Source organism: Fundulus heteroclitus, chromosome 19 (assembly GCF_011125445.2).
Source record: "Fundulus heteroclitus isolate FHET01 chromosome 19, MU-UCD_Fhet_4.1, whole genome shotgun sequence".
Classification (NCBI taxonomy): domain Eukaryota; kingdom Metazoa; phylum Chordata; class Actinopteri; order Cyprinodontiformes; family Fundulidae; genus Fundulus; species Fundulus heteroclitus.
The window spans coordinates 17,102,055-17,129,151 of record NC_046379.1 but is presented as its reverse complement, the minus strand read 5'-3'; the positions used below and the strand labels follow the sequence as shown (position 1 = coordinate 17,129,151).

Here is a 27,097-nt window from a genome sequence, read left to right as displayed (position 1 = left end):
CCGTTGTCTCATCGTCCAGGTTTAGATTTGTCGGAGGTTTTTTGGTCCATGACAAGACTGCAGACAAAACTGCTACATGTTTTGGTAAATATGTTTACATGTGTAGACGTGCGAAGTTAAAAAATTGCAGGAATGCAGACGTCTGCAAAAGGAGAGCTAATTTTAAATATTCACACCTAGAAAATAAATTTTAGTAAAGTTGTAATAAGAGAGTAGAAAATCATTTGTTCAGCAAGCATTTTTTTTTGGGTGTGTGTATATGTGCATTAGTTTCCCAGTTTCATGTCTTAGTAAGGTTTGATCAGGTCCGGGATCTTACATAGCAAACAAAGAGCCTTAATATTTATATGCAAACATGCTCATTTTTCTGTTCTTGCTGCTTTCCACTCATGGATGTATACCTGTGTCTCATTTCAGTAATTTAACAAAATAACAAAACAATATCGATTGAATTTGCATGTTATCTAAGCCATTGCAAAGCCTTTGTTGGGCAATGGTATAAAGCTTGTTACTCCACATTACTCCAGACTTTTTCAATTGAGAAAGCTTCCTGGAGAGGAAGCGAAACGTCTTCAACTACGGAAAACAAGTTCAGTTGCTTTGTTTTTTACTTTTTTTGGAATGACCATGACCTGGATGACTGAGAATCTTTACCAGCATATTAACAAAATAGCTCCAGAGAACACTTGCAAACCTGAATTAAAATTATTTGCACGCATTCTAGTGTGAGCATGACTTTTCTGGTGCAAATGTAAACACAAAGTATAGACTTTTCATTGCATCATAAACACAATATTAAGAAAGACGTACAAATTCTTTTAAAAGATTGGACCCATAGTCGTTCATTCATTCAACAAACAATCAATCAAGTAATCAAATGCTATTTATAGAAGATTTTTCATACAATCAAAAGTAACGCAAACTGCTTTAAAGTAGATGAAACATCTGCATGCTAACAACAGTCAACAATCAGACCAGAAATGCAAAACTAAGTAAATGAAATAATAAAATGTCATACAACATGTGGCAATTGTTAGGAAATACCAGAAGTAGATATGAACAGCAGAAAAATATACACATTTTGAGAAGGTAGAGAATCGTGGCTTGTCACACACCTTGTTTTGGCCATGGCTGACATTTTTGCCTCAGCCATGGCGGGAACGACAAGAATACGTTAATAGCGCAAAAGATTTTTAACTGCAATAACATTTTTTTTTATTAATTTGATTTTGCTCTGGGATATCTTTGGTCAAAGGACCGGGGACTCCCCGGCTGTGGGCTGCTGTCAGCGGGCAGCTCTGTGAAAGCAGCCCGCTGCTACCCCAGGATGCTCCGAGTCTGAAAGGCAGGCAGCAGCTATGGTGGATTTATGGACACTCCTCAGAGGCAACACTTATCAGCTTTCAGTGAGTGTAAAATGAGAGATCTGATACAGCGTGCCTGCGTATAGAAAGCTGAAATGTCCTGCTTTTTGTTTCCTTCGGGCGTGGTCCATGGTTTGTAAATAGTAAAATATTTCGGTTTGACCCACTCCGTTCATGGTTGATGACCCATAATATGGGTCGTTGATGGTCCATAATATCAATATTGTTACTCTTCAGTTTTTCTGGACATCCTCAAAGAAAGCCCTCTCATTTTTCCTCATCCCTTGGCCAATCACTGAAAGGCAGAGTGTTCGCCTCAAAACTCTGCTGGAGTCCCCTCGGTTTGACCCTGCTCTTGAGTAGGGCCGCGAAAACCCGGGCTGGCCCCACTCAATATGATGTGTGGCCAAAGCCAGGCGGTGGCTTAATTTCTAGTATTGTAAATACAGTCATATTAGTCCAAAATGGTGCCTGTAGGCACCTGGTAGCCCCCAAGGACTACATGTGGTGCCCTCAAGCCTGTTCAAAAAAATAGCACAACCCTCCAGTGAGCTGCATCTAAAATGTTATTTTATTCAGTTGCTCTTCCTTGTTAATCATACTTGTATTTACATAGATTTAAAAATAAAAACATGTTCATGTTACATAAAGTTAAGATGAGCTCTGACTCAAAAGTCAGTACAGGTAGCTCTTCATTTGACACAGTATGAAGCAGCTCTCAGTTTCAAAAGGTTGGTGATCCCTGGTTCAGATTATTGGTAGCCTTATACTGTTTTGCGCGATGTATTCTTTTATTAGAGCAATAACATACTACAACATTAAAATAAATATAGGCTATCATAATATAGCTTGAAAAACTTTCAGATTGTTTTTAATCTAAATTCACCCACTTGTGTTTGCTCTGAATTCATTCAAGTTTTAGGTGTTTCGTGTTTGTTATGATGCAGCGTACAGGAGTGACGTGGACCTAAAGAGTGTTTTGTTGACTCTGGGAGTTGTGCACCTGTGGCCAAACTTTACAGAGCAGCAGCAGCGGCAGCAGGAGCAGGAGCAGCTCGCCCTCCCTCGGCTTGGGGCGGGTCTCCGCCACTCCAAACTGCGCTGCGCTCCACTTTTAGTTCGCAGTTGGCCGCCGGATGCGCACGTGGGAACATACTGCAACAAGTGGAGGAGTTGGCACGCGCGCTCGGTCCGGCTTTTTAAAACCCTTTTCTTTCCTCCTCCTCGCCAACCACTCCGCTGTCCGCGAGTCTGTCTCGAGCCCGATGCTGCCAGCTGCCGCGCGCTCCTCTGCATGCTCCCAGCTCCGTCGCAACGAAGGAGAACCACTCGTGAGCTTCAACTTTTATTAAGAGTTTCTGAGCATGAGCTTCGCATAGCGGCGGCAATTTTGTTTGTCATCCCCCCACCTCTCATCCTCTTGTGTTTGCTCCGCTCTCCTGCACAGAAGTATGGTCGATAAAGGCCCCTTGCTGACTTCTGCCATCATCTTCTACCTCTCCATTGGGGCAGCGATATTCCAGGTCCTGGAGGAGCCCAACTGGAAGCAGGCGGTGAAGCAGTACAGGGAGCAGAAGGAGAAAATACTTGAGGACTACCCCTGCCTGTCTAAAGGGGACCTGGACCGAATATTAGAGGTATGTTCTTGACATTGGTGGTCAGAGGCGAAGCTGTTTTGTTGCTCGTCTCTGCGCGGTTGCAAAATGAATGGCTGTGCTTTGCTGTCAAAGAGAGAGAGGAGGCTGACACATGATGGGTCTCAGCCGGTTCGTAAAGCTTTCACTGGAAGTCAGCAGAGCTGCCGAGGAATGAAGCCGGTGCAAGGCTGAGGGTCAACACACCCTCCCAAGGAGGCGCCTCAAGGCCTAAATTCTCTCCAGCACTAAACTTTATAGACACTCTTATCTCCCCTTGGCTTGAACGATAAGTCATTTTATGACACGCAGCTCTCAGATAGCTGATGCAAATTTTCTTTTTCTTTCTTTCTTTCTTTCTTTCTGTCCTTTTTTTTTTTTTTTTGGAGGCGTCATTGTTGTAACAGCTGCAGAGAATCCAGTGGGGTTTCCGCTCCCCCACTTCTTCTTGTCACAGTTTTTTTTTTTTTAGTTTTGGGTTTTAGTGCCCTCGGTCACTGAAGCCTTGCAAGGCGGCAGTGAATGAACATACAAAGTCAGCACTCATGTGATTCTCTACATGCTTTTTGCCACATGACACTTTTTTTTTATGTTTGCTTTTCTTTCAAAATCTTTACGCTCATCTCAGATGCTGGCGCATGATAAGAATCTCTTATTTCCAACATGTCTGAGATGACCTCTCAAGGCGGTCTGACTGCAGCACCTTAACTTTTTTGTATCAGTTCAATGCAAGCGGCTGCCCTTCTCCCTCATTTTCCATTCTCAGAGGCATGTCTGAACCTGTCCCCCTTTAGTTTTAGGGGATGTGGGGGGGGGGGGTATTATCCCCCCATCCCCCCATCCCCCCCTTCTGTCTTTCCTCTTTGTGCTGTGGTGGTGGGGACTGAAAGGGGATATGCCCATGAACCTCCCCCCATCTATTCACAGCCAATCTGCTGGTGAAATGAATTCAGCCAAGCGATCTGCTGGCGAGAGTTTTCTGTCCCCTTTTTTTTTTTTTTTTGGTTGTGCAAGTCATCCAAAAGAAGACGCAAAGTGAAACACTTCCTGCTAATGCAGGGGTGGAAAAATAGAAGAAGAAAAAAAAAAAGGATTACATAAAACCGTACCGCTGTGGTGAGCAACTTCCCGGCACGCTGCAGAGATCATATCGCGTTACACGTCAGGCGCTTCGCCCCCCCCCTTTTTGGTTCGCCCAAAAAACACCTGCTGCTGCTGCAGGGAGGAGCTGCTTTCAGGTAGACCTGGCGAATTCCTCTAATGGAGCAGAGAAGATTGTAAAATCTCCACGATGGAAAGTTCGTGCGCGGTCAAAAAAAAAAACAAGGAAGGCGACGTGCTCGTAAAAAGTCAGTGCTCTCCGTTTTTATTAACAAGGAGTTTGCTATTAACCGCAGGCATCCTTGAAGTGGCCACAGTTGGGATTGGGTTTTACAGGCCGTGAGCGCTGGTGCTTGAGAGGCGTTTATGAGGCGCAGCCAGGGTGGTGCCGGCCAGGGGTGTTATCTCTCCTGCAGGTAGAGGACTGAACCCTCCTGAGTGTCAAGCAGAGGCATCATTGTTGTCGTTTGTGTGTGTTTTTTTTTTTTTTTTTTTTCACACAGGCCGCAAAAACAAGCGCCTTTAGAAAGGATGAGGAGGCTTACAGCTGGAAGGCGCGTTTTTTGTCGAAACATCAGGGGGAAAGGGGTCAGATGGGGACGAAGCGGCGCGGCGTTTTCAGGAAGAAACTGTCTCTTTGTCTTGTGACCTGGCTGCTCTCTGGAGTTGCTGATCTCAAACAGGGAAAAGTCATCCTTCCTCATTTGGCGTGTAAGAAATAAAAGGAGATGCTAACAACAATCCCTTCTCTTTTACTAAAGCTCTCCCAGGGGGGGTGTGTCCACTTAATCCTGTCAGCCGGCGTCAAAATTCTTCATTCAAACCTCGGGAAAGATTTCATAGTGATTAGATGAAGTTCAGTGAACGCGTTGATCATAATAAAAAGACGTTGAAGATTGTAAACCAGTACTATGATTTAAAGCAACTACCCACTGCTGAACAGATGTTTTATTTTTATTTTATTTTTAAATCCTTTCACTGACAGCTTTCTTCTTTTATGTTATCAAATAAAAAGATCTGAAGGCTTGTTTTTAAAATGATTTATGAAGCCGTGGCCCTGGTTGTTGTTAAGTGTCAGAGCTGCGACTGGCGCGCACACTCCGATGCCGTTTTACAACCCAATTACAGGAATTAATTTGCGTTGACATGAAGGAGCTTAGGCGACCCCTCTTTTGTTTGTAACTCTCGCAAATCTTAGAAGCCGCAGCTGCTGCTGCCGCGCCGCGTTTGGAAGTGGAAAAATACTAAGCGACTGGAGCGCCACGCTCTGCAACCAGCTGTCTTGATAACCGTTGGTTGTCTCTCCCCCCCCCCCCCCCCCCCAACCAACTGCCAACTGTTTTTTAAGTTATCAGAAGGCGGCAGAGGATGATTGCTCAGCTGTCTGCATCACAGGATAGCAATCTGCAGAGGAAATCGGGAGAACCCTGAGGAGACGGACTGAATATTTTCTTTTTTTTGTCCAGTGAGCGGTCACATGGAGACATCATCCCCCCCCCCCCCTCCCCCTCGGCAGCACAACAAGACTAGAAAAGTGTGTGGATGTTTTCCTCTCTTCAGGAGGCAATGACTTGACCTCTCGCTGGTCCTTTGAACCCCTGGCTGTTGAGTCATGGAGAGGAACTTCCCCCCCGCCGCCATTCGTCCAGCTTATGCAACTCGGGGTCAGCTCGCGGGTTCTTTGAAGTGCTGCGGACCCGCTGCGAGCGGGACACCCAAATAATAAAAAAAATAAAAAAATCTTCATTACTCCAGAACACGCAGCACCCCTAAGACAAATAAACGCCCTAAAAGCTACAAAAAGCCTCGAAAACAACTGATGAAGAACGCACGGTGTAGGCGACATGGTGTTGGATCTGTACCGTGGAGCACTTAGAGTTGTTTTAAGTTTCGCAGCTGTGTTAGGCTCCGCTTCAGCAAGATTTTTTTTATTTTTTTTATCTATTTATACTAAAACTGGAACACTTTAAGGTCAAACGACATTACACAGATCGCTGTTTACTCTAGCTCCTTGTTTATATAAGGTAACCTGCTCTCCAACACTCAGAGTCCAGGATTCTCTTTCACGTTGTGTCTGTGATCGTCGCCGCGCGACGTGTAAGGTTACCTGGTGTCAAATTGAAGCTTTCCCTTTTTCCTTTTTTTTTTTTTTTCTTTTCTTTTTTATTCAAACATTGGCGCTCTGACACGCAGATCCCTCGAGTTGTCATTCATTTCCAGACTCGGCCTCAACAAAAACATGGCCAACACGAAGCCTCAACAGTCCAACTCAAGAGCCTTGTCTTTCAAACCAAAGAACCCAGTCCCCCCCCCCCCCCCACCACCCCCTCTTTTGTTTGGTAATTACAGAGCAGAGCTGTCACAGACCTGTTATTATTAAAGAGGCAAGCATCTTCCAGCGTGTTGGCGCTTATGTGCGTTTTGCTTGCGGTGCTTACGGAAATGTGTGCTCATTTCCGTAAGTGCCAGTTCGCCAGCCGAGAGAGAAATAGAGAGAGAGCGCCCAGGGTAATGCATTGTCCCAACACACGGTCCGGTCTTTGCTTACTCCCAAGAGGAGCGGGGGTCCATTTTTGTCTTGGCAGCTCCAGGACGTGTATGGTCAAGAATGATTGATTAGGAGCCGTTCGCCTCAAACTGTGGTTGTGGATGTATGACATGCATGGGGTGTTTTTAAGAGGGCTTATTTTATTTTATTTATTTTTTTACTTCTTTCACAACTATCCAAGTTTTGCTAGTCGGTGCTGCTCAGACGCATTCGTCTTCGGTGTCTCACAGGAAAGATGTGCTGAAGGAAAACGTGTTTACACTAGACTTCCCCCTTTTAAATTCAGTTTGGTCTGTTTACTCGAGTTGAGGCTGCTTAAATGATCTCAAATTAAGTCGATCAACCGGTCTTGTTTCAATCCAATCCTGTAAAGTCTCATTCCAATCTATTTTAATTGTATTTATAATTTCGTTCGTTCTCAGGTGGTGTCTGATGCTGCCGGCCAAGGAGTCACCATAACTGGCAGTAAGACATTCAACAACTGGAACTGGCCAAACGCTGTCATCTTTGCTGCTACAGTCATCACCACCATCGGTGAGCGTGGTTATCAAAACATTCAGTCGGAGCTGTTTCTATAGAATAAACGATGGATTTTAATTTTGGGATATTCATCTGGATCAACATCCAATGCTTTTTGTGGCCGGGTCAAGATTGTTTCGACCTGGGTCGGCTGTTGGGAGTTCACAATTGCAGCCTTTAACGGAGAGTTCCACAAGGGGGCGCAACTGAGAAATCGAACCTGTTGAAAGTACATTGTGAACACTAAATTATGGTAGATTGGGCTTATTATTACAAAAATAATAGATACAACTTTGCAATCCTAAGAGATAATTATTGACTCTAAAATCTAGTACATATAGCTAATTTGAACAGATTTTTAAAAAACTGTAGGAGGAATGAGACGGCCATCAAAAACACGCAAGACTCGTAACTTTATGGTCTGACGATAGCATTTTTATAGATGCTTTAAAGTATCCTTACATTTTGCATTAAATTTCCAGATATTTAGCATCTGTTTATTTTTATTTTCTGTCATTAAATAATTGTTTCAGGGTTTCACTACTTTGAATTTATACTGTTTCCCATCACAGTCAGTAGGTTCATGGGTCGGTAATCGTCTGTTGTAGACTTTCACCACAGGTTAACCAATTAAATGTAAAGTATTTTAAAGTGAAAATTTGATGGACTTTTACGTTAAATAAATAATTTAACTAATATATTTCAGAAATTACTGACTCATTAAAATGATTATAAGCAATCCAACAGATCTGTACATTTATTTATAGAATTGTGACCTTTTTTGGCTCTAGATAAATACATTTTTAGCGTTCTCTTTTTTTTTTTTTTTTTTTTTTTTTTTTTTTTAAGAAAACATTAGATGAACAAGCTCTGTCTCTCTACTTTTCCACCTTTCTGTTTACTCTCCTGTTTTAAGCATTTTTTGTAATTTTTTTTCTCTAGGATATGGAAACATCGCCCCTAAAACCTCAAATGGCCGGGTGTTTTGCATCTTCTACGGCCTCTTTGGCGTGCCTTTGTGTCTTACATGGATCAGTGAGCTGGGCAAGTTCTTTGGTGGCCGAGCCAAGCACCTGGGACAGTTTCTAACCAGAAAGGGCTTCTCATTGGTAAGTTGATTCTAGTTTTGGTTCTTTCTGCCACTTTGGGAAGCATTCCCCTCACACACCTAAATATGAACTTGTTTTCTTTTCCAGAGGAAAGCCCAGTTTACCTGCACAGCGATTTTTCTCCTCTGGGGCGTGCTGGTCCATTTAGTCCTTCCACCTTTTGTGTTCATGTCCCAGGAGGGCTGGACGTACATCGAAGGGTTGTACTTCTCATTTGTCACCTTGACTACAATCGGTTTTGGGGACTTGGTTGCAGGTAAGCGGAGAGTTGTTAAGTAGAAATAACAAAAACTCTGATTTTCCATATTTAAAAAAAGTGCTAAATGTAATAATATTGACATTAGACCTTAAATGTAAAGCCTACATCTAAATTACAAACGGTGATGTCTAAATTTAACAGATTTGGTCATTGACTGCTTCTTTCATCCATTGCTGTTTCTTATTGAGCCGGCAGCATTTGTCTGTTCTGTGGCAAAACTTTATACACTGTAATGCAGAGAATTAGACTACCAACCAAGTACTCCTAAAACTGGCATTTTGTATGTTCAGGCTATTAAACTCCAAATGTCTCAAAGTAAGTCTACGGCTAGCTTCTTCCTAATGGGAAAGTGATTTTAGTTAATTTTTAGCAAAGGAACGTGTTAAAGTTCGTCTAGCTTGATGGGCTCAGGTCACATGCTAAAGCTAAACCACTTTGAATTATGTTAAAGGAGTTTTTATATATCATTTAACATCTTGTGTATGCTATCAAATAAATGTATAGTGTTTTTTTTTGTTTTGTTTTTCTCCAAATGTTGTAGGTCCTAAATCTGAACTGTAATATTCTTGAAACGATTGTGGAGTTTTAAGTTTCCCTTGGCAAAACTTTCATTTTTCTGACGAAGAAATCCCGACATTTTCTGTATCTCTGCAGGTGTGGAGCCAAACAAAGAGTATCCAACTCTGTACCGTTACTTTGTGGAAGTATGGATCTATCTGGGCCTGGCCTGGCTGTCTTTGTTCTTCAACTGGAAGGTGCGAATGGTGATCGAGGCCCACAAGGCTTTGAAGAAACGCCGCAAGCTGCGCAAGCTTTCTCTCGAAGAGATGCGGCACTACAAAGAGTCTCACAAAGCGTCTCTCCGCTTGCCGCCCACCCCCAACGACGTGAACATCTTCGGCTTCCTGTCCAAGAAGAAGGAGGGCTACAACGACCTGATCAAGCAGATTGGCAGCAAAAACGAAGGAAGAACCGGCTGCGTCGCCGGCGACTCCAACAAGAAAGCCAAAGACATAAATCGCTCCAAGAGTTGCAACGACGCTCCGACGTTTAACGGTCACACCATCCTCAGCCTGGACCGTTCGCCGCGCCAGAAGAGACGCTACAGTTTCAGCGACCGGGTCACCGTGGCCTTTTCGAAGTCCAAGAACTACCTGCTAGGCTCGGATAATGGTCTCCTGCTCACAGAGGACCAGGTGGAGGGTGACCCAGAACTAGACCAAAACCAAATGTACGAGAACCAACTCGACAAGGACATTGGCGTAGAGAACAGAGGCACCGGAGACTGTGGGGTGGGGGGTCGACGGACGTGGGACTCTAAAGAGTATCACCCTCTCACCTTCCAGAACGCCAACATAACTTTCATCGACGAAGAAAACTTTCTGAGCAACAACCTGGAGGAGCTGGAGGACGACGACGACGAGGCGGGCGACGACGACGACTCCAGGGCCAAACTCTCCATCACAACATGCGACGAAAACATCGAAACAAACTCCAAGGAGGATCAGACGTCGGAATGCGACGAGTCGGTTTTTACGAGCGACTGCTCTGAGCACGGCCACTCGTACGAGAAGCTCGTGGAGGAGTACGCCAAGGAAGACAACACAGAATCCTGAGGCCCGGAAGCCGAACGGCGTCGTCGGACTCGACCGCATGTGAAACATCTCGTCACACTTTGAAGGACTTTAGAGCTGAGATCAACCTTCAAAACGGACGATCAAACTCCGACACAAGTAGCGGACAACAAAGAGTTGTGACCTCATGAGGAGTCGACATTTGCTCTATTTATGGATTTCTTTTTTCTTTTTTTTTATACGGTTTGAAAAACAGTCACAAGTTTCTACTTAGATATTCAAACAAGCAGCAGTTGTTCATGAGGGATGGTTTTTATTCCTGCTCCTAGGCTGAAGTTATACATGGGAATTGTTTAGATTATTATTATTTTTTTTCCCATAGTTTCTTTCGACTATTTCTATTCACCATATTGGTGCTTTTTAATGATATTTATTGGAATGAAGGACGTTTGTCGAGTTGCCACGTGGGTTTATGCGTCTGCCATTGCACAATTTCGGTCAGCTCAGGGTGTATCAAAGTCCACTCCGGGGCAGACTTGCTTTTTACCACCTGAGCCAAGCTTTTGTCTTAAAAAGGAGAAGGGTTGAAAGACAGATTTTTATTGTTTCTTTGCTGTCTCGTGTGTGTGTGTGTGAAGGTAAGCTCTTGATGTCTTGTCGGAAATTGGCGTTTTAGGAGCAACCAAACTGTGATGTCTTCCACCTGAGCCCTTACACCTACTGAGACAGGAAATTACGAATAGCAAGAAAAATGCAAGCTGAGTTGAGCTTCTTTGGTCACTCGCTTTAGCCGTTGCTGCCGTCTGCATCCCAGCTGACAGCTCTGCAACTTCAGCGCTTGTAATCCTAAACGGGGAGCCAAAGCTTTCACAGCAACAGCATTCTTATGGTCTGTCGCGGTAGCAGTCCTTGAATTGATTGTATTTGTCATGTAAATATTGGCCTGGAGCTCGCCAGCAGCCACAAAGCCAGCCCCGCTGGGGACACGGCCTCCCTGCTCCTGTTTGCCTTCGGGGGGGCTCGCACCGGCCCCGACGAATGAAGCGCGCCCGTTGACGGGCAGCGAAGGTTAACTCGTGGCAAATCAATGATCTGTTGACGTGTGTCCCTCCGTATCGGTGCTCTCCAAACGTTTCATGCAAGAACAAAACCCAGATCTCAGAAACCTCCGGTTTTCAGTCTCACTTTTAAAAAGTGCACACAGATATTTTTTTTTTCTTTTTTTTTTGCTAATCCCGCGGCTTTTTGCACACAGTGTCTTGCACAAAGATTAGAAATGGTGTTACTTGGAATGGTAAAAGAGCAACAATTTCATGAGGTTTTTTTTTTTTTTTTTTTCTTAAGAAGTTCTTTCTTACATTCAAGCAGAATTTGTTGAACAATATGCTCGTAATAAGTGGTCTTATTTCAGGGGTTGATTTCTTTTGTTTTTCATGTAAACACATCAAATGCACATTCTGACTAATCACTGCCTTATTATGTGAACAGCCTTAAGTCCACTGCAAAGCAGAGGATTCAAAATATGGAACATCTATTGAATGTATTCTGCAACAACTCACTGAAAAGTTGTTGTTTTCTTCACGCTTGGTGGCAATTATATTTGTTCTTGTGATAAATTTCATCACAGGTCCACATATGTCTTTTTGTTTTTTTGTTTTTGTTTTTTTTTTGTCCCGTATGTCAGCAATCTCTCTTCACTGGTTCTCTAGGATGTCTATGCAGCATTTGTTATACAACCAAGGTACTGCTCCCGACTGAATTTCAAAGGATATATCCAAGATCAGATATTTGTCTGTGGTGTGTGAAACTCCAATGTGGTTGCCTGTGTAGTTCTGTGTGTATTTTTTTATGGTTAAATTATTTGTATTTGTAAGTTTGTACATGATTTTCAACGAAGCTGTATATTGTAAAATAAACATTCAACAAATAATTGCTGTCTTTTTTGTTTTGTTTTTAAGTCTGATAGCCATAATCTGAAACCCTGTGTGGTGGGAAAACTATCGCTGCATATCACCCTCACCAGGTGCTTCCAGAGATGTAGTGCATTGACACTAAATGCTTCCTCTCAGCACGACACTAAATACGTGTTTTGTTTTTGTTTTTTATGGCTTTATCTTTTTGGAAAAATAGGATGATTTTGGAAAGGCAAATTTGAAAAGCTTCTTAATTTTTGTTTTCGTCTGCAATCAATATGAAAACAATTTGAAGCATATCGGAGTAAACGTCACATTGTCTTGATATATTTAAAAATTCTTATTCAATGAAAGGGGAATTTAATGGGACTCCATTTTGGTAAACTCAAGTAGATATTTTCAAGATTGACTCCAGGCTTACTGAGATTTACTTGTTTTACAGACTTGTAACAATTTTAATGTACAGATCACCACAACTATTTAGATTTAAGGATCTTTATGGTAGGGATCTACTCAATGAACTATTTGGTGAAGAAAGTCATCCAGGTTATGATCAATCCAAAATAGGTTAACAAATAAAACAACTTTTATTCTACTCCAGACATTTTGAATTGAGAAAGCTTCCTGGATGGGGAGTGAAACGTCTTCAGCTTCAGAACAGAAGTCCAGTTGTTTTATTTATTTTTTTAACCTTTTTTTTTTTTTTTTTGGAATGAACTATTTTTCATAAATTCACTCATTTCCTAATTTTTTCAGAACCAACTTTGCACAAAATGTTTCTTCGACGAGATCATGGCATGACAAAAAATCAACAATCTTTTTAGTTTTATTTATTTTGTCAGTTTGACAGAATTTAGTTGCTTTTGAACCACAACTAAATAAAAACAAACAAACCCAAAAATATTGAATTTAATCTACCTCTTGATCTACATTACTGATAAGGGGAATTAATCAACAGGGCATAAACATTAAAATAATTACAATTTGAAAATGTTAAAAACCTAAGGTACCTGAAGCTTGTTTTTTTTTTTCTCACAAGCTAAAAGTCCTCATTCTGTTTTCTGATACCTAACCGCACTGCCGCTGAGATAACAGGGAAATGCATCCAAAGTATTTTGCGCCCCCTGTGGTCAGCCCACCTCGCCAGCACCACACAGCAGTAGCAATAGAAAGATTGGAGAGCTTTGCTTGAGGTCTGACGCCCAAACGACTGTCGAGTCTTCACACAACAGCTGGGAGGGAGCGATGGGTGAACCCAGATTACTAACACAAAGGAGATCACAACTCAAATAACTCACTGGGCTTTGGTGAGCATGCCACCACAGTGGGTGGAGGAGGATGAGATCTAACAAAACGCAACATTCCCATTCAAAGTCTGAACCAATCGGCAATCTGTATTTCAATCGATGGTTACATCATCTGAGGGATCCATCCCTTGCAAGTAATAGTAGAAGTGATTTCAAAACAGTCTGATCTTGTTGATTTCTAGATCAACAAGCTTGATATTTTGGTCCCAATGAAAACACACTGGCAAGGTCGTAGGCTGCGTTTGTTTTGAGACGCAGCGGGCTCAGCAGACGCGGATCTTTGTTTCGACTGGGCCTCTGGTTTTCCAAGGCCTTAGGACTGACCTGCTAACAGAACAGTTCGCAGAACATTTGTTCTGATTTTAACCATCTGGGCAACTTATATTTACCCAAGGTAACACCTTTCTGTGCATCTCGAAGGCATTCCTATGAAAAGCTTTTTTTTTTTTTTTTGGAGTATCAAAAGGTTTGCTCAAGCCCATTCCAAACAAGTCCTGCAGTGTTACATGAGTAAAGTGGGCGTGCACTGATAACATGCTGGTGTTTCCGGTTCTTCTCCAAGTTACCCTGAGACATGCTTGAGGTTATTCTCCACCACCGGGCACATGTTATTGATTAGTCATTTGGTGATGTTTGAATGTGGAGACACTGAAAGGGAGAGTTTAATTCATTTTAAAGGAAAACGCCCGCAGCAACACAGCCCCTGCCGTGGTGGGGGTCGTGATTTGAGACTTGAATTGAAGAAATCAAAGCCCCCTTATAACTCTGTCACAATATCCTAAAAGATAGGCTTGATTAACTAAAAAAAAAAAGGGCATTACATTTTAAAATAGTTCAGGACAACTCTGTTTCCTCTGATTCTGGCAGCATTTGTTGTAACTGCTAAAGACATCAGACAGTCCTTGTTTGGCAACCATCGTCGTCTAAAATAAGTCACCGAGGCTGACAGGATGCCATGTCTTCATGTTGGCACGCCACTTTTCATATTTAGAACCAGAACAGGATACCCTTTTGTTCTCATGAGTAAGAATGGAAAAAAAAAAACTAATGTCATAACAATAAAATAAGTGAATAAGCGTGTGATCTCTAATATCTGAAAAGTGTGGCGTGCATTTGTATTGTACACCATACCTTGTATATCTGGAGCGTGTAACGAAAATAATTTCCCCCTGGGATTATTAAAGTATTTCTGATTCTCTGTTTAGTCTTTTAGAACATCTATAACAGCTTTGCAGCTAGAGTTTTTTTGCCCTTAGTTTATTATTAAATAGCTCTGGCTCATTCAAATCTGATGGAGAGAATTTCACATCCACTCTTGCCAGCTTAGATTTCCATGCAAAAGAAAAGCATCCCACAGCATGATGCAGCCTCCACCCTGTTCCTTCCATTTCACAGTTATGAACTATGTTGTGTTGGTCTTTAGGATATAATCCCCATAAAAAACTACAAAGATTTTGCATCACATGACAGTCCTGATTGGATACTTTTGCTGGGCACTTTATAAGGGTCCAGTACCAATGTTGTGATAACTTTAAACAGTTTTAAAGAGGAAGACGTAGAATACAGCTTAGTAGAGAAAACTATCAAAGATAATCATAAATGTTTTGTGAGTTCATATCATGTTCTTTTACATATTACATAAAAGTTCAAATGTGAGTCTGTGCGTTGTTAATGACTGTGTGTTTTTAATCCTGATCCTTTCAACTGGTTCTTGTAAATGTAAATCCTTATTATACTAGAACTGATCTGCTCTAACGTTTTATGCTGGCAGTTATCGTTATCTGCCTTTATGGATATTGCAGGTCAAACTTAGTGACACATGTGTTAAAGGTCCCTGCTCATGTTTTTTTGCTAACTTCAAGATTAGATGCAGTAGCATCCTGAGATTGAGGAATTGCATAAAAGAGTGGTAATATTTTTCAAACAAACATGCAGCTATACAATTGCCTTCTTACTAGTCAAATCTTTCCAACCCCCACACTACTTACCACTTGGTTTCAGTTTATGGTAAAATTAAAATACTCAAATCTCAGGTAGAATTTTATTCATTTGTGTATTATTTTCAGGAGCGTTAATGTTGCGTGCTATTTTTTCATCAATTGTTGTTCTAAATGGTTTTTTTTAAACCTGTTGACACTTTGACACAAACTTTGATCAATATTCTGATCAAATCAGAATAACTAAGCTTCCTCCTGTTGGTGGAAATCATTTCCTGGAGACACATTAACACATTTCCTTAGTGCAGACTATAAGTATTCCAAAGCAAATTACAAAGTCAAAGTTGGTACCGAATGACCGGATGGTGGAAGGCCGCCTGGTAACAAGTCAAAGCCTCCTTGTCACACCTGAAGAAGTTGGCCACCATGAGACAAAGAAGACATGGCAAAGGGTCTTTGCAAGGAGAACCCAATCTAGTGTTTTATTCCTAAAAAATTCACGTGAAAGTGCAGAATTGTAATCATTGGTTTTTGAATGTCTAAAAATAGATTAATCAAGGTGTGAAGCTTCAAAATTATTATTGCTGGCTGAGAGGAATACTTTTTTCTATTATCTTTTATCTTCAGAGGTGAAATAAAACAGACTAATCAATCACTAGACAATCACTACTGTCTGAAATGGGAATGTCATGTCATTAGTATTTCTAAGATCTTTTTATACTAACCGGGAATTTGAACTCATGACGATTAGGATGGCCTCTGAGCCAGACGAAAGACGGGGCACAGTTTGAAAATGTGCTGAGTCTGGTGGAAACCAGAACATCTCCTGTTACTGTGGGATTCCAGGCACAACATAGTGGCTCACGCTCCGCAGACAAGTGACTATCAAATGACTTTGAAAGTTGGAACCTTCACTTTATGAAAACTCTACAGTTCACACTTTGTATTTCTAAAAGATTTTTTTTTTTTTTTTTAGATAATTTTGCTTCGCTTGCTTTGCAACTTGGCAAACATTAATAAGGGCTAAAACACAATTAGGATACTCAGACAGAATCTGCATACTGGCTGCTCCTTCATTAGACACCAACAATGTATGATTGAAGCATCTCACTACTGGGTCGAGCATCTTCTTTATTTGGTTGTTGTTGTTTTTTTTTGTTTTTTTTGTTTTTTCAAATCAAAGTATGGTCACCATACTTATTTTTCTTCAGCTCTAAGTATCAGTCAGTTTTGGCCCAAAACCTTTTGTTGTTTACATGAGAGATTCTAGCATTATATCTCCATCACCATCGTCCAAACCAACAAAAGGGTGACTTCAAGTGAGGTCTGGGAATTGCCCAGCCAGAGTGAACAGCTACATTTATGGGAAGATCTGTGAAGTCATCGAAAAAGTGCCGAGAACAAGAGAAAAATCTGAGAGGTTTGGAGAACTTTTCCATGGCGGAGTAATCAAATTTCGTAAAGACGTGGGATGCTGATATACTCCTTCCAAAGAAAACTGGATGCCAAAACTGAGTCAGTAGGTGCTTCAACAAAGTATTAAGGATTGGTAGGCTGGTTGTTGCACCATTTTTCCCCCCGTCTTCTTTCTTTTTAAAGTTTGAAATGATTTGTTATGGTACTCCCTTGTAAACGACGCAGATACGACGTTTTAACAGGGATGTGTACGCCTTTGGGAGCGTCTAAGTGCGCCTGAATCAGAAAAGATGAAAAACGGAATCCAAATTAACAGCAGGGTTCCCATAAAACAATCTCAGAGCCGTAGCATTTTAGGAATGCTTTATGCGGGCCTTTTTAATGAGGCCTGTAACGACTAGGAGGTTCAGGATATGCAGTCATCTCAGACATGATGGAAATTACTTTATTAAATGAATCATGCTCCTATCTTCAGATTAACTCTAGCTTGGGAGATGCCTCAGGACTGGCGAGAAGGAGGTTTTATCGTGTAATGGTCCGTTTCTGCGATGAGACTCAAAGAGATGATTCACATTGAAAGGCTTTCGTTTGATGAGCTTAAAGAGGGAGCAACAGCAAACGTGTTTGTTTTCCCGTCTTTCAAAGACCTCATACTCTTCCGCGACAGCCACAAAGTGAAGCCGGAACAAAACGTCTAGTTTCATAGCATTTACAGCAGATTTACCACGTCAGCAGTGATGGTTTTGCTCGGTTGCAGGATTTAGAGCAGGGTCAGAGGATTTAGAGATAACGTTTCCCGCGTTCGGGGACTGATAGGATCTGAAAAATGGTACGGACACTACAATGGAAAACAAATGGTTGGGTTACTCGGTGTCAGCAATCTTAGTTCCTCTCTGGAAATCAGAGAACCGCTTTTTATTTGTCATAAAATGACCGAACGTTGTGAACTTTGGATCCGATGTAACCCCCCCCCCCCCCCACCTACACTGAGCATGAGGTTTCGAATTAAAAAGGTACCAAACAAATGCTAGCTGGATTATAAGGATTGTAAACATGGATTACAGCCGCAAACAAAAATTTCCGCTTTCTGCTTGAAAGCAGAAAAAAACAGCGACATAGAGGCAGAGTGGAAGATTGACCCTAAGTGTGATGAGCCGCTGAAATATTACACACGTATGTTTGAACGGGAAAGTACAGCAAGTCATTAAGAACCAAAGTGAGAACATCATCTCACAACCAGATGTGACAATAGTCGAGAAGAAAAAAAAAGAAAAAAACTTCCTTGCTGTTATATTTTCACTTTTTTTCAAGTTTTGATTATTGGTACGTGAAAGCTTTAATCCTGATGGGTTTATGCTAGGGAGTGTCTGTACTGCTCTGACAGGGTCGCATTATATAAGCACTAGATCGAAAACCTCCCTCCTATCTTCCTCCCTTCCCTTAAAGTTTTAGTTTCCTACATGTAGATTCTGCTTTAAAAGAATCCAAAAAAAAAAAGGTTAAAACAACGGGACTTCTATTCTGAAGCTGAAGACGTTTCCCTTCCCATCCAGGAAGCTTTCTCAATTTAAAATGTCCGGAGCAGTGCAGAGTTCCAAGCTTTATAGACCGACCAGCGACTTCTTTTACTTTGAAGGAAGAAATGTGCAACAAAGTGTTCTTCAATGTTGGTTTACATGCATTTAAAATCAGAACCTAAAATCACAAACTCTATGTGCAGCTATTTAAGGTATTTATCTGGCATAAGAGTTGAAAGTGTCTACATGTTGTCGTGTTACACCAACAAACTGTGTGTTTTATTTCATTGGATTTAATTATTACCAACACATTGTGATGTTTGATTGTGAAGTAGTCAGAAGTGGTTAAAAAAAAAACGTTAAAAATGTGAATTTATTAGTCCATTTCAACCCTTTTTATGTCCTAAGCCATGACCCTAACCCTAAACCTCATTGACACCTAAGTCCTAAGCCTGTCCCCCTATCCTAGAAAAATAAGTGAGGGACAAAAAAATGTCCTCACTTTATTAGTAAAATATGCAAAAAATGTTCTCAATCAGCCACACACACACACACACACACACACACACACACACAGAGGTGTGTGTGTTTTGGAACGTAGGCCCATGGAGTGAGTCTACTGTCACAGCGAGAGAGGTTTGCTCAGGATGATGTGCGGAGCTTGTTTTCCACCATGCCTGGCATTTTGAAACATCTGACCATAGCATTCTTCTCCACATGTTTGATATGTTCCTGCTTGGCTTGTGAAAAACTCCTAGTATGGCAAACACAAAAGATGTGGTCACATTTTTGTTGATGTCGTACTGGTTTGACGTAAGGTATGAATGGCTGCATGACAAAATCCCAACTTCAGTTCATCCTTGAAAATTTAAGTTTTAAAGGTGCCCGGTCACTTTCTGTGACTTTACGAATTTCTACGCCAGTAGCACACTCCGGTTGCATAGAAAGGTTTTCTGATTAAATTATAGCACCCTGTTGGCTTATTATATTTTATGTCTCTGTTTTAATTCAGGACAACGTGACTGGAAGTACGATATTGAGCATGCGTAAACCCTATCAGGACGAACGCTTGGTGTATTTTGTTTTATTTCAAGATGAAGATGTGTTGTTGTTTGTGTGTGGATGTGTTTTATGGCCTGTAAGTTTAGACCATATCTCAGTTGGTTGGTAGTTGTGCAATTTTCAGATGATGGATTGAACAGAGCTCCATGTTCAACGCTTGGAATATTATTTTACAACTTAACCCTGGTTTGAAATTCTCCACAACCTTCTCCCTTACCCTTCTTCCGTGTCCCTTGGTCTTCATGTCTTGTTTCAGCAGTGTTTTTAGTGAGATGTTTTTTTTTTTTTATTTGCTAACTGGGTGACTGCTAAAGACAGTTGGTTGCATGGGAATTTAATCAGAGGTATCAGAGTAGACGGGGCTAAAAGCAAATTTATACCTCTGTTTTTAGACTTTTATCTGTTTCAAAAAAAGTTGAAAACTGTGTATCTTTTCCTTCCACATCACAATGCTAGTCTGGGTTGGGACTGAAACACAACAAATTGTGGAAAAAGCTGAAGGGTAAAAGCCCCCACGGAGCAATGCCCTGAACAGTTTACTTCTACCTAGCTGCTTCTGACGTCGCATCTCCTTTGCCTGGAAACCTGCCAAAGAAAAATCCAAGGTCTTTTAACTCCCAGTAAGTTTAAATAAATCAATGCCATCTCTCTTTGTGTACCAACAGCACGTCCATCCTGCAGCCAATCATGTCAGCTCGTTTTCTCGTCAACAAAGGAAGAGGGGGAACCAGATGGAGACTTGTTGCCACAGCCCGTGAAACTGAGGCGACAACAGTTCAATGAGCAGCGGCACAGGATGAGGAAACGTGACGAGCCCAAGGACCTCTCCGACACCCAATTGTTTCCTGAGTTTCTGTGCCTGGCCTTCCGGACCGGAAACTTTTGGGCACCCCCCCGGGGGGTGGGTTTGTGCTCGAGTGGTGTGTGAGTGTGTTCTCTCCGGAGGTGAGAGCGAGGTTGGTTTGTAAAATGAATACACAAGGAGTACGTTGGCGGCTTGCCCGTTGCTTTTTTTAAGAGCACGTTGGAAAGGATGGGAAAGAAAGACGTGGAGCGGCGTTTAACAATGCCACCAGCAGCTGCTAATGTTGACAACGTTAGGTTCTCAGAACGGAAGGTAGTAACAGTGACCTTTGAATCAGAAAGTGCAAGATGCTTCTTTTGTGGGGTTATAAAAGTCCAGTTAGAAGAGTTTTCTTTTGTTTGTGTTCTCCATAGACATTTGCACAAGAGATTATACACCAGTAGGCGTTGAAGAAGCACCATTATGAGACACAACAGTCCAGCATCCCCAGTCTTCATTTCGGAAGAGTTAGCATTGGATAAATGCTAAGACTTCTGGTAGTCTTTGTGTTTTTTCTTATAACTCATCTTTTTACCTAACATCTCGCTTATTTTGATGTCTTTGTTTTTCTTGAACTCTCTATTTAATTATATCCCCAGAAACAGATGAAGCTGGTCAGTAAAAATCCTGAATATCACTTTCTCTGTCCTCATGTTTGCAGAGGTGCAGAGAAATAATGACACCTGTCAATAAAGGCAGCGTCATCTAGAACCTGACATATTTTTCAGCATTAAAATGGGCATCGTGGGGCACATCTTCAATAGCCAGGCAGGCCAGACTGACTTAAGGCTCCATACTCTCTAGCATGAAACAGACCGGACCAATCACAGCGCTGGAGGCGGGACTTTACAATGTGTCACTCAGCGGCAGAGTTACTGGTAATGCAGCAGCGCTTTTCCGTGACCAAAATACATACAGAGGTTTTTGTTGCTTGGTGCCTTAAAAAAATTAACAAGGCACATGTGAATACACCATGTATCCTCTGATTGTTTAGACAAAAGCGTCAAAAATCGTTCAATGGAGAGTTTGCTCGATGGCATGATGTGTTTCACTTACTTACATGTTACAAAAACAGAGCCGAAGTGGATCCAGTCATGGGCCCAGAGACCCAAGGCCCATGGGTGCCAATAGACATGTTCTTCCAAAAGTGATGCTGTTTTGCCGTGTATTTTTCCTTTGCAAATATTTGCGTACGAGGCGACGGGTTTTGGACTACAGACAATACTCAAGTCACACCTATGTGGTGAAAAATTGCTTATTGCTCCTTTAATGTTTTGTCAGGATTTCTCTCATAGAGGCCTAAATGTTATGTTTTGCACCTTTTTAAAACTTTTTTTTGAAAACCTTCACACAAAAAAACCCACATGCGTTGGTTGCTTTATTTGTTCCTTTCAACTTACAAAGAAAAACCTACAAAATATGTAAGCTTTCCGTTATTGGTTAGTCCCAAATCAAATTTGTACACGTACATCATTCCAGTCTGTGTGTGATGCGCTGGGTCAGATGGCAGCATAACTGGAAGTCAGGCTGAGAATATCTAGCATTTCACAGGATTCATTTGGTCGTATGTCTTGCATTTGGATTTTAATCTTTCTTGTAGTCTGATGCTCTAAGACAGATGTTTTTTTTAGAAAAAAAGTAAGGAAAAGAAAATGCATGATTTGGAAATTTAACACGAAAAAGGAGCAACAGAGCATGAACTGATTCAAAACACAAAAGCCAGCACATGCAAATAGAGGAATATTTTTTTTGTTACGGTTTAAAAGCACTCAGGGAACTTTGCAAAGTCCACAACAAAATATATACTAAAAAATGCATAGCTTGCGAAGAATTATCAGGAGTTACAGCATTTATTTAAATCAATCATAGATCTCCCTTTTTTATACATTACTTTTTTGAAACCCTTCTAAAAGTCATATTGTTTGTGCGCACAAACCTGGCGACTAAACTCATTCTGATCCCATTCTTGAAGAAAAGGGGGAAAAAACTTAAATTGGAAAAAGCATTGTTTTACTGCCCTCTAGTGGACAAAAGCAATAAGCAAACAGTACTGCAAACAAAAGTACTGTCAAACCTGCAGGCAGGTCTCCTGCTAAAGCATTTAAAAGTAAAAAAAATCAGAGAAATGTGTTGTTTTAGCTTGTGTTGCTATAACGCATTAACTAAGCTTATTGACTGCCAAATTCCATTGGTTTGCAAACTTGGACTTGAAACAAGGTTAAGTTGTTTTTAACACATTTCCCACTGAGTTCTACCAGTTTGTGTGTTTTATGTTTAATGTAAAACAACAACAACAACAACAAAAATTCCTATCAAATTTTAATCTTGAAACGCAACTTTTATTATTAAACTTTTATTTTAAAGGGCAGCTTTTATTAGGCTTTTACTTTGAAACGCAGCTCAGACCCGGAAACAGAAAAGTGTTGTTATGCTAATGATGTGTCATCAACACACTTGGGTGGAAGCTGCGGATTATGGGCCAAATGAAGCCAGCGGACAGTTATTAATTTTTGTCTAAAGGGTTGTGCGAGTTAAATGTGAAGCATTGCGCAGTGAACAGATTGTCAAAAAAAAAAGTTACAATCGGAGCCGGAAGTGGACAAAAGCAGCGCTGGTCTTCTGGACTGTTAGCAGGGAAGCTAACTGACTCTCTTCCTCGACTTCTTCTCGGTTCCTGACAGGACGGGGGAGGGATGTCCTGCAGCCTGTACGAGTTTTGTCGGCTCCAAGAGCTCAAAACAGTCCGGGACTACTTGTTCCAGAACCAGGGCAAAGAGTCGGCCGAGGAGAAGAATCAAACAGGTGAGTTTACCTGGGCTAAAGGTTGGAGGAGATGCTGCAGCGATAAGACACGGTCACCTGGAGTCCTGCTAGCCCCCGCAGCTACAGTTAGTCACCGATAAGCTCCACAAGAAACGTTCATCCTATTTCAAATGGATCTTTATAATAATAATAATTTTAAATATCTAATATATTGCTCCTGTGTACTGTAGCTGGCTAGTCTGCATCTTTGATACTGGGGGCTCGGGTTCGAATCCCGGTTGCGACCCCCGGCACCCGGCGTGAAAACCCGGATAACCACAAAGCAACATAATATCCTATTGGTAACCTTTAGGTTAAGCGTTCAGTTTATAACAGCACACATAAACATCAAGTGTCACCACATTTATGTTCATTCAGATGTCTTTCCATGTGTGTATTTATTTGGACACGGGTGCGTGCTTTCAGCAATTTCCCTCTGGGATTATTAAAGTTTTTCTGATTCAGATTTTGATTCTGAAGGTTGTACCACCGTGTTTAAACACGTGGACTGTGTGCTTGTTAGTTCAAAATTAAAGTAATCTCTTTTGCTGCTTGGAACCACCGTTTCACCACCTGAGACTGAAGAATCCTCCTCATCCAAAATCTTCACCATTCTTTTTTTTACTCTCTCTGTTTTCTTACCCTGGTGTTTTCATCCCTCTGAAACGAGATAAATGTAAACTCGTTTGCCAAGGCGAGCCTTTCTAAATGTAGCTTTCTAACGGAGTTGCAAAACTCGTGCTATATTCTTCACCTGTAACCTAAGAATGAGGCTCAACTGAGAGTTTCCGTTATTACTATGACGTTAAGGCATTGAGATGGATTGCTAGAAAATCCAGACAACAAGTCTTCCCTCTGCCTAAACCCCTGGCCCTCCTTTCCTCAGCAGAAAACGAGCTTTCCTGGGATACGTCTGACTGGGAATCGGGATGGGATAATGGCGATAACAAGGAGGAGGAATCTGCTTCATCCGCAAAGGTCTGGGTTTATTCTCTCTCTCTCTCTTCAGCTTCAACATATTTAGGCGCGTGTCGTCCAGCAAAAGCTGAAACACAGAGAAAGTAAACGTTGATTACTAGAAGAGAAATAACCCGAAATGTTTGGTTTATTGGTATTTCACTCTGCGCGCACACACATGCCGGTCCTCTGCAGGCGGAGGAGGAGCCGTCAGGGCAGAGCCCACCCTGGCTCCAGGACTGCACCGTGTCCTTGTCGCCCTGCGCCGACCTGCTGGTTGTGGCTCGAGAACAGAAAGCGGCCTTCCTCTCAGGTCAGACGTTAAAACCGTCGCACGCTGTTCTCTGTATTAGGAGCTCTGTCATTTGCTTTTTTGTGATAAAAATGTTTTGTTTCTTGCAGCAAAGTGGCGCACGGATGACGGCGGCAGAGAGGAGATGACCCTGGCTGTGTCCTGGAGTGGAGCGCTCTGCACAGAGGAAGGGTGAGAAAAGTTCGGAGCGCCGACCGTAGACGGCTCAATGTCACGAGAGTCGATGGGAATCTACAGAATAACCTTTTTTTTTTCCACAGAGAAAGGGTCAGCAGTGTCATTGCGATCCCCCTGGCCAGCCAGAAGAGGTAAGCATCGCCTGCTGCTGAGTTGGAGACGAAAATGTTTCTGGCCGGATTGTTTTTAACCGTTGCGTATTTTCTGGGTGGCAGGAGTTCCACCGGGCGGCCCGACTGGACGTGCGTAGTCGTCGGCTTCACCTCCGGTTATGTCCGCTTCTACACAGAGGTACCGTTTTTTTTTTTTATGCGTCACCATCATTCCTGCGGTCACAGACGGTCTGATTGACAGTTTCTCGTCCTGTTGTGGGGGTCAAACCAGAGCGGGGTCCTGCTCCTGGCCCAGCTGCTGCACGTGGACCCGGTCCTGAGGCTCAAATGTCGCACCTACGAGATCCCTCGTCACCCTGGAGTCACTGAGCAGGTAACGGGAAAACCCGCAGGCTCGATTCACAAATCCAGGTACGTGACGGCGTTTAGGAGCTGACCTCTACCGCTGGTTATCATCCCCCCCTCTCCGCAGCACGAGGAGCTCAGCATCCTTTACCCGGCTGCTCTGGTCACCATCGACGGCTTCAGCCTCTTTCAGTCGCTGCGTGCCTGCAGGAACCAGGTGGCAAGAGGTACGGCTGCCGTCGGTCTCGTGCGCGCTCGCGTGCAGCGCCGTGGTCTGCGTAGGGGGTAGCAGAGAGGCGTCTCGCGCGGCGCTGCTCTAATCTCTGCTCCGTGCTAACCTGTAGGTGTGCTTTCTCTCTTGCCGGCTGGGTGGAGGTAGTGATTGCTGCGAGGCATTCAGGTACAACTTAGGCATACACTTTTGTTTACAGATTCAGTAGTCCAGATTTAGCAGCTTATTACTATCATATACCTGCATAGGTATCGGTATTGGCCGATTATTATATTTTTTTTTTTAAAGTGATCCATATGTGTCCCATAAGTAAACCTGGGCCGATATTAATAACTTCCTGTAGCTGAAATGCAGATCTCTAGTGCTGTTTAGGGCCTCTCTTAATCTCCTGTGTGCCTGTCCTGTCATGCATGTAGAAAAGGAGCTTGATGTAGAAAGAAAGGCGTTGAACGTCTTTTATGTTTGAAGGTACGCGCTTATAGAAGAAGCATAGGCGCGTGTCCACCTGCTGACGGCTTAACTTATCCACTTTTGGGCTTCAGAGCAGAGCGGCGTCCTCCCTGCGTTTTTCCAGAATCTGTCGTAAAATCGGCAGAAGTGCTATTACGGTTATTTGTGGCCGTACGTCTTGTTCTGAGAAACCTTTAAATGGGAGCATGTAAACAATGCTAGGTGGGTTGCTACAGCTGTTTAAAATGTTGAATTCAACTTTATATGTTTGTCTTGCTGTGCAGCTGCAGCAGCAGGCAGCGACGTGGTCCCGCCTCCTCCCCTGGCGTACAAGAAGTGGGGTCTGCAGGAGATGGACACCATCGTGGACCACAGCAGCGTGGGTAAGACATAGCTCATAAAAATTGACGGGTTGGTTGCTCACATCTTTTCAGGATTGCTATGCATCGAAAATCTTTGCATATTCCTAATATATTTTAACAACAAACGCAAGAGTCTACACAGCGAACAAGTACTCTTCCTTGGAAACCTTAAATTTTTGACATTACAGTGATAAACTTTAATGCGTTTTATTGAGATTTTATGTGACGGAGCAGCACAAAGTTGAAAAGGGAGGAATAATTTAGAGTTTTTCCACAAAGGAATATCTAAAAAGTGGTGATCTGCATCGGTATCCAGCTCCCACTGACTCAGTACCTTTTAAAACCACATTTTGCTGCAATTACAGTTTTTCTCGTACAATATATAGAAACTACATTTTAGCTAATGTTTTCCTGATCTTCTCTGCAAAAAAAAGTTCAAACTCAGATTGGATGGAGAGCCCTTGTGGTTCTCAATTTTCCAGGCTTGCTACAGATTCTCAGTTGGATTAAGCCTGGACTTTGACTGGGCCATTAAACTACATGGGTATGCTTTGATGTAAACAAGTCCATTAGAGCTCTGGCTGTTAGGTTTAAGGTTGTTCTGCTGTTGGAAGGTGAACATCCTCCCTAGTCTGCAGTCTTTTGCTTCATCTATCAGGTCAGCCTGCTGTTGGCTCCGCCCATCTCCCCATCCCTGCTGATGGAACGCCTCCTCACACTGCGATGCTGCCACCTCCATGTTTAACAAAGGGGCTGGTGTGCTCTGGGTTTTGTTAGTTTTGACAGCGGATATTAAAATAGCTTTTCTAAAATAGTATTTACATTATTATTTAGAGTGATTTTAGTTTTAGTCTAGTTTGAGTCTTAAGTCTTACCAGTTTTAGTCAATTAAACTATTGATTACATTTCTGTACAGTTGAATGAAACATAGCCATAGGCTGAAAAGTATGGGCTTTTGTAATACATAGATTTATTCTTATTTGTAAGAATTTTAGATTGAACTCTTATATTTTCAACTCATTTTGTCTTGGCAAAATCTAAAATGAGGTATGTCACTGGATAAAAAAAAGTATAATTATTTGTAAAAACTTCAAATTTTTTCGCTGTAGATCCAGTCATTCGACAAGTTATTATTTTGTTTTTCTCTGAGAAAAAGTGGTGGTTGACGAAAAGCACTGCAAACATTTTTAGACATGGTTCAGAGTCACATGTGGTGTTAAGTTTCTTTGACACACGTTGGTT

General features: G+C 42.1%; 2 protein-coding genes across 7 annotated transcripts in view; both read left to right on the top strand.

Moving 5' to 3' along the window:
• The first annotated feature begins 2,376 nt into the window (after positions 1-2,376).
• kcnk5a (potassium channel, subfamily K, member 5a) lies at positions 2,377-12,038 on the top strand. The gene is made up of 6 exons (XM_012881866.3): positions 2,377-2,695; positions 2,812-3,001; positions 7,070-7,181; positions 8,109-8,275; positions 8,363-8,531; positions 9,189-12,038. Exons 2-6 carry the CDS (start codon positions 2,816-2,818, stop codon positions 10,148-10,150), a joined length of 1,596 nt encoding a protein of 531 aa, XP_012737320.2. The 5' UTR covers positions 2,377-2,695; positions 2,812-2,815; the 3' UTR covers positions 10,151-12,038.
• A 10,475-nt stretch (positions 12,039-22,513) lies between these two features.
• rab3gap2 (RAB3 GTPase activating protein subunit 2 (non-catalytic)) overlaps positions 22,514-27,097 on the top strand; it is an 18,906-nt gene continuing 14,322 nt past the window's right edge. For 3 of the 6 annotated variants that reach the window (XM_036151083.1, XM_036151084.1, XM_036151079.1), the window contains exons 1-9: positions 22,514-22,906; positions 23,793-23,884; positions 24,059-24,176; positions 24,266-24,347; positions 24,437-24,484; positions 24,569-24,644; positions 24,738-24,839; positions 24,939-25,038; positions 25,778-25,876. In XM_036151083.1, the coding sequence (XP_036006976.1) occupies positions 22,798-22,906; positions 23,793-23,884; positions 24,059-24,176; positions 24,266-24,347; positions 24,437-24,484; positions 24,569-24,644; positions 24,738-24,839; positions 24,939-25,038; positions 25,778-25,876 (826 nt within the window). In that variant the 5' untranslated portion in view covers positions 22,514-22,797. Of the gene's footprint in view, positions 22,907-23,792; positions 23,885-24,058; positions 24,177-24,265; positions 24,348-24,436; positions 24,485-24,568; positions 24,645-24,737; positions 24,840-24,938; positions 25,039-25,104; positions 25,212-25,777; positions 25,877-27,097 lie in introns of those variants that run through there. The other 3 variants (XM_036151086.1, XM_036151080.1, XM_036151085.1) reach the window with 2 other exon arrangements.